Below are 12132 nucleotides of genomic sequence, written 5' to 3' on the forward strand. Positions count from 1 at the left end.
TATATCCAGCTAAGTCCTGTTCACAGGCTAAACAGTGTTCCAAAGATACATCCTCCTGGAAGCAGTGTGTACAGAATCCTAAACATACTTTTTTAATGACCAATGGATCTTTGGATGATGCTGCTGCAGTTCAATTCCAAACTTAGTCAGTGTGACTAGTGTATGGTATATATTTAACCAAAATAGCACATTAAAGCAACAATAGGCAAGATGTTGTATTTTTACTGGGATCCCATACATTTGCAGAGCGCAATTCACTTTTACAGCACTGGCCTGAAATTAAGTGGCAGGGGAGAAATGGGGGTAGCTTCCAGTCCACATCCAACAATTACATAATGCAATTTGTGCAGTGCTGAGCACAGTAGCAACAACTGAGACTACATTAATATTACAGGTCAGTGAAGCATCAAGAATGATTTTGAAGCTGTAATTTTAAATGCTAAGCACCACTTAATGGACCTCCATAAATATTCCACATTATTTTAGTTACTGACATATATAAGTATGAATTAAAATGAAAATAGCAGCTTAATTTGCTTTAAAACTGACAATTTTATTAAATTGACGGAAAAAGAGCTCGCTACGGAAATTCTTGAACGCAACCGTGACGTCACTGGTGGACAACAGCTGAACAACGCCGCGGTAAAACACCGTTATGACTGACTTATGACAGTATCTAGCTAAATAACCAACATTATTCATGACAATAGCCTAGCAATAAGCTAAACTCAAATTTAGAGGTACCGTTATTCTTGTAAATGTGATCGAAGTCGAACTCGAATTCATCCGACACTATAAACCTCCGTAATGCAGCTACGTAGCCGAGTATAATCTGAGCCACCGAGTTTAGCGAGTCAAGCTAACGTTAACTAACACCAACTAAAACAGGCGAAGTGAGTGTCCTTACCCTGTTTACCTCCATGTTACAGAGGCTCTTGAACACCTTTCGTTGGTGTCCTTACATGCCCATACATGTTTTCTGACTATCAATAAACACAAGTTAGGAACTCAAATTCCACTGTATTTATTTGTTTGACACTTTATCGCTGGTGCTTAGCCTTTAAGGTGAAAATACTACCTAGTGTTATTTTTATCCTAAATATTTTCCCAATGCGTTTCATTCTTGAAGTCAGTTGACTGAAAATAGGTACATAATTCTAACGTGCTGATTTAAAAAAAAAAGTGGGCCACAATTATCAAAAATACGCTTGGTGGATTCATATTCGGTCTCCTGCAGACAAACAGTACTAATAGTTATCTGCATATTCAATGTCCTTTTATAATATAATCTAACTCAATAGAAGAGAAAAAAAATGTTAAAGAAACAGGTACGAACACTTGTAATCTTTATCCACTCAAGTGAGTTTATTTACAGTATAAAAATTTCACTTGACATTTTTAATCTCTGGGATGACCACCTACTCGATATGGTACCTAAAGGTATAAAGCACTAATCATATACATATCATGAACTTACAATTTAAAATGACAAATGTTCCAAATTGGTATCAAAACAGATGAACAGGAGCAAAATGTTTCCAACACAAACAATACACTTTCATGGACAGTAATACCATGTCCTGTTGTTTCAGGAACAGTATTCAATTTACGGGTAAAAAAACTGAAAAGAGCAACTTGTTCCATTTTGCAGACAGTTAGAGGAACACTTAAAATAAACAGTACTAGGAGGAAAAAAAAGGGAAACACATACCGAGTCATGTCTAACCAGTGTTAGCACTGACACCGAAGTCAGTTTCTTTCCTGTTTGTAAGACAAACCACAAGAGAGGGAGGAAAATAGCATCTGTGTTCCAAAAATGATTTAACCCAGCTCACTCAACTCTAGATCAGAACAGGTGTTAAATTCAGAGGGTCAGAGAGTAACATTAAATTCTGAGGTTATTAAAGAAGATACATAGCCACAATGGCAAAAAAATCACATTATTTCTAATCCAGCTCAGCATTCGTTCTATTACAAGGGCCTCAGTCGCTCACTTCCATGTCTTGCTCTTCATGGTGGTCATCTCCATTCTGCTTCGACTGCTTTGGGCTGTGCTTGCTCTCACGTTCATCTACGTAACGAGCAGGAGACGAGCCAGAATCTTCAGAATCTTTCATCTCTCGCTCCTTCTCGCTGTCATAGCCCTGCTCCTCTTCATCATAGTCTCGTGTGACCTGCAAACAGTGCGGAGGTCAGACCAGTTAGACCTGCTTTGCATGAATAATTTCGCCCGTCGTCATAGTCAAAAGCCACTTCAGATTTTAGGTACCTTCACATCTCGTTTCTCGCTGTCTGACGTCCTCTCCCTCTCCTTGTCCTTGTCCTTGTCTTTGCTCTTTTTCTTTTTGCTTGAGGAGCGCTCTGGATCATCATGACTGCGTTCTCTCTCCGATCTCCTGTCCCGGTCACGCTCTCTGTCCTTCTCCCTCTCGCGATCCCTTTTCTTCTCCTTCTTGTGCCTGAAAACAGGTCAAATTAATTAACAGCCGTGAAAATCCAAAAGATAAAGTAACGTTTGCAGTTACTTCGGCCGAAACACGATTAATCTCCAATGAAGAACATGGGTGCGTTATGCGTTCATTTTATTAACGGCAGTAAAAATGATCAAACATAAGAACTCACTTTCTTGGTGAGGGTGACCTGGAAACTCTCCTCTTTGGAGATCTTCGGGGAGAGCGACTAACACTCTTCCTACGCCGCCTGCAAGAAAAGTAGAATAAAATTTGATAAAACACAGACTGACACCAACATGAAAAGCCAGTTAAGCAGAGTACTGCTAAATTTTTGTAGTTCATGTTTGACATCAACTTTAAAAACTACACAGCATTTCAAATAAAGATGGCTGGCAAGGTGGAGGTTACGGAGCAAATTCAAGCACATTTCTGAACAACACACACAACCTAGAGATAAAATACATTCCCTACCATCTGCAGTCAAAAATTTACAATGCAAAACTGAGTAAATAGCTAATTATTACCCTGTATATTAAGACTGTCACTGCCAAGAAAAAAAAAATTGGACAAGAGCCTCCAAATTCTTCTAGAAGTCATTTGTCTTGTGTGTAATCTGCTCAGTAAGTAATTGAAATATTTTAAAGACGTATTCAAAAACTAAAGCAGTCACTAACACCCACTGGTCACTTCTACACAAGCAATAACATGCAAAGATACATCAGGTTCATGCTTTTACATTAAATGAAGGTAAATGGATGAAAAGGGATGGGTTTGATTTTGGGGCTAAGACAGCTGGGTACTAGTACTAAGGCATGAGTATCCTAGCGGGAGCATGGAAAAATATGGTTGAGTTTAAAACATTTACCGGCTTGTGCTTCTAGATCTCCTGGCGGTGCTGTAGCTCTTTGGAGGTGTTTTAGAGCGTTTCTTGTCTTTTTCCTCTTTTTTCCTATCCCTGAGAATGAAAGACAAGTACCTTCATGGAGGCCCTTTTATTCTTTAGTGCTCTCTGTACCTGGCTCCTCTTGTAATTTCATGTGAAAACAACTGAATAGCAGTTATACAGCCAATAGTATAACTTCTACTAGTAACAAAGAAGCCATTGCTCATTACATAAATGAGCCAACTGGTGCAGATTCTAAAATGTATCCGTTAGTTATGAAACCTTTAGGCAGAGGAAGGTTATTGGTTCTTAGAAGCTGAAGGATTGCATGAATAAAGCAGAAAAAGAGATGCAATCTGTTATACTGTGATTGCTGAGACACTTAAATTCTAACGCCTTTCAAGGGGCAGTACATTTGAGTAAAATCTAAACCCATGTCCGATATGCTTCCAATTCCATTGTGCATCCCCAACAAAAACAACAGCTGTCAATCTTTCAATTTACTATAATGCACATCAAATGTCTATAAATTGCCCTGTGTTTACATTTGATTTTACACCATTCATGCAAAGCAAGTTCCAGTTACAGGTTGGAAATTTAGGCACTGCATGACTTTATTTGGCAACCACTAGAACCTCTTTCAGTGCAGCAATAAGAGAAGAACTGCCACAATACTATTCAAACATTACAGCCACGTGTTTCATTTGCAAAGACTCTGCTTTCACATTTTTTTTACACAAAATAATAAACCTTAAAAAATGTCATAGAAGAACCACTTTAAGTTCCTTAAAAATAAGAAATGAAACAATTAAAACCTCATTTTACAATTAAGGTAACAAATAAAATACACAAATGCTTCTTTAAAACTTTAAATGGCTTCTTCACGTTCACATTTCTAAACTAAAAGAATTATTTAAGGAACCATTTTGGTTTGTAACACTTCTCAAAGACCACTTTGTGGCACAAAGGGGCGTCCACAGCTGGGCATAGGACAGCACTGTGTTACTAACCTGGATTTGCTGACGGAGCGTCGGCCCCTTTCTCTGGAGCGAGACCTCCTCCTCCTGGGGCTTCGGGAGCGTTTGCGGCTCCTGGAGCGAGAGCGCCTCCGGGACCTGCTGGTAGACGACCTTTAGAACAACAAATCCAAGTAAGAGGGCTGTCATAGGATCACATTTTATGCTCTGTACTTGAAACCAGTCAAACATTATGTGAAACATTTAATTAAAGTAAAATAAATAATAATAAAATACATTTTTGGGGCTTTTTAAAATACACAAATAGAATAGTGCATGATATACAAGTATTAAATAATTGGGAAATACTCATTAAAGCTTTATAGTAAGTTACCTATGACGAGAACGGGAACGTGATCTCCTCCGTCTGGACCTAGAACGGGATCTGGAGCGGGAATGCTTGCGTTTGCTGTCTTTTTTATCTGAGTAAAACATGTCAATTGCAAAAATAATTACTACTATAGTATTTAAGCGTTTTATACATGGTCAATTAAAGAATGTCAAAGGCATTCAGGAAATGAGTTTAAATCCAAGCTTCCTACTCACTCCCAGGCTCAATAGCAGCAGAGATCAGGGACTGGGCCTCTCTCACTCTCTTCATTGCTTCTTCAATCTCTTTGCTGGAGGCATCTGCCTTCAGACCCATACTGGCAGCCATTGGATTCATTCTGCAAATATGAGAATTACAAATAAAAATAATAATTACATTCTTCTGTTTCTACACAGGTAACAGAGACCCACTCTGCCCATGATAAAAGCATGGACAGGTTATTGTCATGTGTCCCTTTTAATGCATGCATTAGCCATGAGCAAAATTGAAGATACACTCACTTAGGATCCACCGTTGTCATTAATTTCAGGAGTTGCTCAGCTGAAAGAGCCTGTGAAGTACATAAAAAACACAGATGACAACATGAAAAATGTCCAAAGTAATCAGCAATAATGACCTCAGGCCACAAATAACCAGCATTTACCTGGGGATTCAAACCAGCTCCTGGTAACATTGCAGGACCACCAAGAGCAGCCAAAGGACCAGCTCCGATCTGCGCACCCCCAAAATAAAAACAACAACATTAATTAATAATAAGGTAAGTTTAAAATATATAAACAAACAAAACTGAATCAAGAAAACCAATCTTTACCGATGCAAGAGGGTTGGGTGTTGGTAGCAGCCCTCCACCAGGAAGTAGCCCGGCAACAGCATTGGCAGGCGCCAGCAACGACAAAGCTTTTGACTCATCAGGAATCACACCTTAAAGATGTAAAATTCTGAATTAAACTTAATTAAACACAATCTAGAATATGCTCTACAAGGGAAAACATTAGAAAACATTCAGATTTCAAGCAACAAATATACTTGCCCCCAAGTCATTACCACCTGCGTCTCTTTTCTCTTATAAAAGGTATCTTTTGATCAAAAAAGTTGTCCAAGTCACTTATCACTCTGTGTGAAACTAAGTTGGGGAAGTGTCATTTAAAAAAAAACAAAACAAAAAAAAAAAAAAACACACTACTGCAGTTGGTACTGCCAAGATGTGATCACCTGGACGCGTGTTATTTAAGTCATGAACCAAACGTGAGCGAGCACAGTGGCTTCTCCGGGGGGATGTGCTTTCAACTTTTCATATAGACGTTTTATGAACAAGCGACTCACGTTGGCAGCTTCGCTAAAAGCACACAGAGAAAAATCGAGATACACAACACAAAAACACTTTAAGAGATTGCTGTGGTGAACAGTAAACTTCAGATTTACAAACAACATATTAAAACAGGCAAAGCAGCTTATAACTACATGCCTTTCTCTCACAATTAGTCCTAATCTGGGCTTTTGCTGGGAACTGTCCTTACCTGATAATAAACAGGAACCATACTTAAACTCAACAGAAATCACCGTTGAGAAAGTGATCTTACACATGAAGCCCCCAACCCCCATGTTTCAGTCCCAACAAAAGCCCAAAAACTTTTTTTTTTTTCCTGAGGAAGCAGGGACTTCACAATTTCATCAATTTACAAAACTATGCTTAATATACATGGTTAAAAACAAATCTTGACAAATAGAACACATTAAAACGCATCAGAAACAAGAACACGAGAAAGAAGGCTGCAGCAGACAAAACTGTAGGGCTGTATTTTCGGCTGGGCCTGGTAAACAGGACTGGCAGAGCCAGGGAAAAAGAACTGTAAAACACAACAACAAAACAAGAGACCACTGTTAAAGAGAGGACATCACACCTGTCTGTTAAATCATGTGGATTCCACCCAGCTATCACAAACCATGAAAGTGTAAATGTCAAAGGTTAATCGTCATGATTAATCTATTCTTTCTAAGGCGCCCCTTTTGTGAATAAAGGAATGCTGGGAACCCAATCCCATTCAAATGTGCTCACTTAAGAAAACTGTATTAAAATGTTCTATACATGCACTTCTGTATCAGTCCATATGGAGACACTTATATACTCAAGTTATGTAGTAAAAACTTGAGACGCTGAAGAATAAAAAAATAAATAAATAAATAAAAAGGCTGGCAGAGATCTACAATGCTTAAGTGAATATCTACGCATAGTAGCAAACTATGCACATTAACATAGTATACCTATAGAGAGAGGAGAGAGTAAAGAGAGATGAAGAAAGAAGGGGAGGGGACGAAAGGCGTGGCAGTTGGCGTTTTGTAATTGCCTACAGTCGCCTGTTGGCAGAGAGGACCACTTTCAGCCTTCAGGGAGGGGGCTCTGCGTTTGCCTTCTCCACTACAAAAACCACACACAAACAAACAACAAGAGAACATTTTAATAGGAGACAGTCTAATATGGGGAAGAACTGGTGGGAAGGAAAAAATAAAAAAAATCATGATCAGTTTGTGAAAATGAAATTCCTGCCGTTAACTTGCCTTACTACCTGTTCTGTTGCAGAGTAAGGACGCTAGGAAAGACAGCTAGTGTGCGTATTAAGCCTGAGAGAGTGCACTCAGAAACCTTACTCACAATCGAGTCTCTTCAGATGTGGGATCAGTCTTCAGTGAGTTTTAAATTCTACTGGCAAAGGATGAAAAGATGTTGCAGGAGTATGTTACAGAAAAAAACCCCACAAGACCCAGTAAGGTTGCAAAGTAGTCCTGTTTTGGAGTAGACTGTACAAGGAGAAGAAAGCCTACATGACACTGAGTGAAAACCGCAATGTGTGCGCACATGCTCCAACTGAATACAGATGCTAATTCTTCAGGCAAGTCTCCTGTAAAGCTATTAACCATCAACCCCCTATTAACCACCAAAAAAAGCCTGAAACATTCACTGTATGGCTTTTTTTTCACATTACCTCATTGATCCAAAACCTTTATTGTGAAATCACAAAATCTTCAGCTAAATTTAGAACATGAGAGCATGTTAATCAGCTTGCCCTTTGCTTGGTAGTTTCTATTTAAAGAACAGTTCTGAAAAGCTGATATTAGGTACATAAACTGTGCAGAGCTGGAGCCTTCTAAACCTCCAGAATTATCCCTGATGTCAGACACAAAGGACCGATTTCTCGGATTAAGCACGGTTCTAGACTGCATGTTAGCATCATTGAAAAACTTTACTCAATATGCTATGCAGTGCACATCTAGGCTTAAACCCTCTCTAGGAAAATGCAGAAAATATAAGGTTCGGTTCAACAAATGTCCAGTGGAATGTACACATTACTAAAGATATTTCTCTGTCCCAAGCACCAACTGCACCACAGTACACAAACTTTACAACTGTGATCTCCTATGTGCTCAGGGGTCGTTTATTATTATTAATATCTTTTTAAAGAAATAAAAGGCACTGACTCAAAATGAGTCAGTGTAGGCTGATGTCATGTAACAAAAAAAATTGTTCCTCCAGTTGGAAAAGTATGTAATTGAAAGGCAGACATTGTCATGATACCAACCTTCAGCATAGGGCACAACTATAAGAGCTCTGTCCACAAACACTGTGTTTGTGAGGTGCTGGGCCACACCCACAGACTCCTGCTCCTTGAACCGCACGAAGCACACTCGAGATGACACTGGCATGGTCGAGTCACTGGGGGGAGAAGAGAGGAAAAAAAAACCACAAGATTAGTTTAACACCATATTTTAATTTGCTTTCCTTTAGGTCTATAATCCTGCTGACATTTTGAAAACAACAGATTTTATTCTATGAATTAAGTACACAAACGAATCCAGTTTACACTGAAGCTATGGAGTGTTTCAGAATCTTATTTTAAAGGACGTACACAGAGCAGCCAATCAGAACAAAAACTATTTACATTTCAGTCTTAAAGACATGTGCAATAATCAGGTGACCTCCAGTGGGCAGGCAGGTGAACTGCTACAACTACAACATCTAAGGCAGCCTTTTCCATGTTACACATATGAAACTATCCATCCATCCATCCATCCATTATCTGTAACCGCTTATCCAATTTAGGTTCGCGGGGCATATGAAACTAACTAAATAAATAAAAAATAAAGTGGAGGCAGAGTTAGGCTAATGCACCGAAGATTTGGAACCAATTACCCATTAATAGAGTCACAAGACACTTCCTGTCACTGATTTAACAAAATATTAAATACATATTTCTTTGTTTAAACATTGAACTAATATTACTACATTTATTTCCTTTACTGTATATAATTTTTAGGATTTTTGAATTGAAACAGGGTTTACCTCTATTAGTTCCCATATGTAACTGGTATATAATTCTTTATTCAGTAACAACACGTTTTACAATTCAAACAATAAATGAATATACCTTTTTTTTTTTTTACAGTATTTTGGCTATTTTTCTATTGTTTTTATTTTATTGGTTGCTAAATAAATGTTAAGTACTATTTTCATTTTGTTTGTATTTAAATTGAAAATAAAAAATAAAACGCGTACTGCACTTTCAGCTCAATTTACCGCCCATTCATAGCAAAACATGACATAATACAACAAAATACGACCTCACTTTAAAACCACAGACAGGTCCCGTGCTGTATATTCCGTTGAGTTTGAGCTTAACCACATTAACTCAACCAACGAAGCTAAATCAGCGGCTAAATATAAGATTAGCAGATTACATCAAAATTTATTTTCAAAAATAACAATCTCCAAAAAACACAATAAAACGGTAAAGCATGGCTTGAGATTTTAATATAAAATATTCAAAGCCTCGTCGGTTAAACACGAAACGGGGTTTTGTTGTGGTTACCTAACGCCGTTTTACGTTAGCTGTTCATGCTAAGTCTAAAAAAGCGCGGCCTACTCCTCTGATTTGAGGGCACAGAGGCAAACAAACGCTGGGCAGAAATGGCCGTTAAGTGTAACCGTTCATTTCTACATTGCTAAATACACCGCTTTAGTGAGTGTGAGGAAATTATTATTTTTCCATTCCAAATGGTGCAACGGTTCCATTTTCCCTTTGTGTAATTATCCGCTCCACCTTAAACGCTGCAGCGGTGGCGCGCAGGCCGCTGCTGCAATATTTAAGGTTGGGGGGGGGGAAACTTCAGGCTCAGGTACAAATGAAGCTGGTTACGTATTTCAGTATTTGAAGGTTAATAATTTCGTGTTTGTGTATGCGCCTTGGTGTCGGCATCTCACTCACTCCGGGGGGAAGAGTCGGAGCTCCTCGATGGTGCCGAGGAAGCCGAACAAAGTCCTCATCTGCTCGGAGCTGGTGCTCGGCGACACGTTGGTCACCTGCACCACGTTCGTATTGGAGTTCATCTTCTCTGAGACTCACAAAGAACACAAACACTGCCCCTGAGCTCCCAAACCCTCCTGAAAACAAACGAGCAGTGCCAAAAACAATAATCTCCGGTGAATTTTCTCTCAGTAAAAGGGCCTCCTCACCGTAGCTCGAGACTGAGCGGCCATTTACTGACTACAGCAGACAGGAAACCTGCACTCTACAAAATAAAAGACTCCTGTCACTACGAGTGTAAGAAATAAAAAGGAAATAAAAAGAAAGTAATAAATAATTATATTATTATTATTATTATTATTATTAACTATTATAAGTACTATCAAACTGCATAAAGCTAGGATAAAAATTATGAATATCTTTTTTTAAAGATTTGTTTTCTTTTTACATTTAAAATAATGATTTCAGAAAGGGTTTTTTTCAGTATGCGAAATGCCATTAAACAAGAATACTCTTCAAGAACAGACAACCGTGTTATGGACAGTTTAGCAAAGTAATTTACAGCACCTTTTGATATTTTTAATCAGGGAGTGCTCACTTTCAGTATATTTAGGGTGACCAGACGTCCTCTTTTACCCGGACATGTCCTTTTTTTAGACTTAAAAAAAATTCCGGCCGGAATTTCACAAACGTCCGGGATTTTGTTTTTCTAGAGCTTACATAGAATTTTCGAGAAGCGTTTCGTTCACAAACTAGTCCCGCCCTCCCCTACTCCGATTGGTTTGCTTGAGTGAGAAGTGGGCGTGGTGAAGTAGCGTAAAATCTTCTGATTGGACGGTCTGACTGTAGAGCTACCGTTATTGGTCGATAACCTTCTCTGTAAACATTTAATTGGTCAGTCTGCACGTTAGTAGTCCTTGTTTACGTCAGGCAAAGCTCATGTACCCACCCTCATCTCGAGCAGCTATGCCGAAACGTAAATGTAAGTTCTCGGATGAATTGAAGAAGAAATTCCCAAGTTTTCCTATGTGTAGCAAATAAAGGTGTAAAGGACCTAAAAGCACACATAGGTTTAGGGTTTAGCATACAACGACAACGAGGGGCGAGAGCTCATCACCCAACTACACCCCCCCCCCTAGTATATTACTATGTATAAATTAAGTAAGAAGATCCTAGCCCATTATTTAAGTCTTTTTGTTTAGTCTATTACTTTGGGTCGAATGATATTTGAACCAAATTGTTAAAGGTCTCAAGATGGCTTTGCTGGTAGTGTATTTGTAGCCATGTTTGGCTGTCACTGCTGGAAAACAAACAGATCATACAAATCTTCTGAGGAATGTTATACAAAAGCAAAGCCTTCTATTTGTGAGCTGGAACAAGAGATGCCCTTATTTCCAACAGCTCTCAGCTGCACTACCCAAGTAAGGTTGCAAAACTAAGCCAAAAATACCAGTAACATTGGATTTATAGTTAAAGGGAGATTTCTTGTACACGTTTTCACTGGAAGCGTGCAAAAGCTGACTGACGTACTTTCTAAAGAAAAGAGTTTTTTCATTGCGCCCCAGTTTTTTTTTTGTTTGTTTTTTTCCAATATCAGCAGTTTATGCTTGATGCCTATTAGGGTCTGCATCTGGACATCCTCCTCGACTAATGAACTAATGAATGCACACATACCATATATTGAATTAAGTAATATGAAGAACTGCTCTTTCACACTTATGAATCAAGTGTAATACACATTTTTACTCTTGAGTTTGGCAGCGATGCCTGACACATTTTAAAATGAAATTTTTATTCAAGTTTAATCAAAACATCTGCATTCAGATGTAAAGAACATTATCCGAACTCGATTATGATATAGATTACTGTAGAGAAGATAATGACTGATTGAATGTTGCCTTTACATAGTGAGAGAGAGGGGGGGGTTTGATTAAGCTTTAAACCTTTATAACAAGCAGAATTATAAAGAATTAGGAGCTGAATCTTGTTCCCATTGGCCCTGAAAAGACAAAGATTAGGTTGTTCCAAAAGCATGTCTGGCATAGGAGCTTTATCAAAGATAAGCCTTCAGGGAGGGGCTATATAACAATGATCACTCTTAAAGCAGATGATCTGAAACTGAGCGTGAATTTGATCAGTCTGATGCTTGAGA

At 38.6% G+C, this 12132-nt stretch overlaps 1 protein-coding gene across 5 annotated transcripts; it reads right to left on the reverse strand.

Annotated features, from left to right (window-relative positions):
* Positions 1-1351: 1351 nt before the first annotated feature.
* LOC136706994 (serine/arginine-rich splicing factor 11-like) lies at positions 1352-10236 on the reverse strand. Of its 5 annotated transcripts, none has more exons than XM_066680804.1 (12): positions 9942-10236; positions 8259-8392; positions 5495-5604; positions 5327-5395; positions 5184-5233; positions 4899-5020; positions 4687-4774; positions 4347-4451; positions 3319-3408; positions 2623-2700; positions 2270-2459; positions 1352-2174 (listed from the first exon to the last, which is right to left on the reverse strand). In XM_066680804.1, exons 1-12 carry the CDS (start codon positions 10061-10063, stop codon positions 1983-1985), a joined length of 1350 nt encoding a protein of 449 aa, XP_066536901.1. In that variant the 5' UTR covers positions 10064-10236; the 3' UTR covers positions 1352-1982. The 5 variants fall into 5 exon arrangements, with proteins under 5 accessions (XP_066536901.1, XP_066536900.1, XP_066536904.1 ...); XM_066680803.1 differs by having other exon boundaries at positions 4347-4466; XM_066680807.1 differs by lacking the exon at positions 3319-3408.
* Positions 10237-12132: the final 1896 nt, after the last annotated feature.

Source organism: Hoplias malabaricus, chromosome 9 (genome assembly GCF_029633855.1).
Source record: "Hoplias malabaricus isolate fHopMal1 chromosome 9, fHopMal1.hap1, whole genome shotgun sequence".
Taxonomy (NCBI): Eukaryota; Metazoa; Chordata; class Actinopteri; order Characiformes; family Erythrinidae; genus Hoplias; species Hoplias malabaricus.